The 1,736-nt window shown below is 38.0% G+C and overlaps 1 protein-coding gene across 1 annotated transcript in view; it reads left to right on the top strand.

Annotated features, from left to right (window-relative positions):
• Positions 1 to 1,736, top strand: part of LOC101854982 (DNA-dependent protein kinase catalytic subunit) — a gene marked incomplete in the record, with an annotated part of 122,273 nt that overhangs the window by 8,294 nt on the left and 112,243 nt on the right. Inside the window, 1 exon segment of the mRNA XM_035972423.1 lies at positions 984 to 1,066. Coding sequence (XP_035828316.1) covers positions 984 to 1,066 — 83 coding nt within the window.

Here is a 1,736-nt window from a genome sequence, read left to right as displayed (position 1 = left end):
ATTTGATAAAAATTCACAAACTTGAGGAAAAATGCAAATTTCTTCACTTTGATTATTTTGACGAGAGCCTGATTCCACCACGCTTCCTCACATATAACTTTTGTGAGAGCATCTGAGCAGAGAAATGAATGGCGAACCATGATGGCTGTTGTCTGTCGCTGATCTTGCACTTGATGATGATGATGATGATTACAACTATTACAGGGCAAGTTCAACTGTAGTTTTATAATTCAGGTCATCTTTTGTTCATTTATGTTGGAGATGATTGTTAAAAGTGTTAAATGAGTGATTTGTTTTGAGTGTTAAAAGAATTATTTGTCTGCAACAGCATGTCAGTGATTTTTAAAATCCATGATGTGGCAAGTGTAAAAACAATCAGAAACAGGGGACAGTGACCACATCTCTGCCATGGTTTGAAGGACGATGTAATTGCCAGTCGAGCACTGTATGCCATGTTTTTTTGTGGGTTTGTTGTTTTTTTTGCATGCAACTTGAATTCTCGATTTTCGCAATTTAAAAAGAATTTCTCAAATTCAAGCCGTTTGTTGAATGTTTAAAGAGAGGCTACTGCATTGCAGCACGTGACCCTAGATAACTCAAACTGAATTCAAGACATTCACGAAAAATGAAATGCGCAGAATGGAAGAAAAGAATGTGCCAAAAAAGAGCCTGTGTACAGTGTATTGAAGACAAAACTCACCCTGGGGTAACTGTTGTCTTAACACTTTCCACCCACGCAGCTCGCAGAAGCACGCTACACTGACTTATCCCCACGGACCAGGATTCAGATGCGGTACACGCTATATCACACACCATTGCCAATTGGCATCCCTTGGGGAAAAGGGACAGCTTTTTACCGTCGCCGATCGGCGTCCCGTGGGGACAAAGTGTTAAATATCAAAGGATATGTGTGTACAGCAGCAAGACTTGTTCACTCTTCATTATCATATGATGGTTGATAAAGAGATTCATTTCCTTCACAGCCTTGCCGCATGTTTCTCTCGGAAGCAGACACCCAATTCATGCTCAATGAGATGATCAGCAAATGCGAGCACCAATTTTTCAGGTAGATGACATACTTTGGAGCTGTTTGATCATTTTTTAATGATTTGCTCTGGTTCTTATTTTATGTTGTGGGTCTAAAAGATGCAAAAACAAGAGTGTGCCTCAGTTTCCCCTTTGAAAAATATAAGTTATTTTCTTTTCTTGATGTATCTTGTTTTGCCTTCATGGAACTGAGGATTTTGTCACATATAGTCTGGCTTATGTTACTTCATTTTTTTCCCCAGCATATCGCAGCCTCAGTGCTTTCTTGTCCTATCTCCATTTTTTTTCTACATTGAAAATGTGACTTCTTCTTAAGCTCACTCTTTGTTATGAACTATAATAAACTGTTTTCCCTGTTACTAAAAATGGAGAAAGGACTAGAAAGCACTGAGGTCGCGATATGGCAATCTTAGTACGCTTTATGTCACCAAAATTTTTTTTCTAGCATATAGCAGTTTATTCTCTTTAGGATGTGTATGCTGATGAAGTTTACAGCAGCTGTTAGTTTGCCACATACAGTAACTACAGCATTCATTGTTTTATTCATTTATGCTGATGAAGTTTACAACAGCTGTTAGTTTGCCACATACAGTAACTACAGCATTCATTGTTTTATTCATTTATGCTGATGAAGTTTACAGTAGCTGTTAGTTTGCCACATACAGTAACTACAGCATTCATTGTTTTAT

This window comes from Aplysia californica, unplaced genomic scaffold (genome assembly GCF_000002075.1).
Source record: "Aplysia californica isolate F4 #8 unplaced genomic scaffold, AplCal3.0 scaffold00688, whole genome shotgun sequence".
NCBI lineage: Eukaryota > Metazoa > Mollusca > Gastropoda > Aplysiida > Aplysiidae > Aplysia > Aplysia californica.
This window is presented reverse-complemented; position numbering and strand designations above follow the sequence as displayed.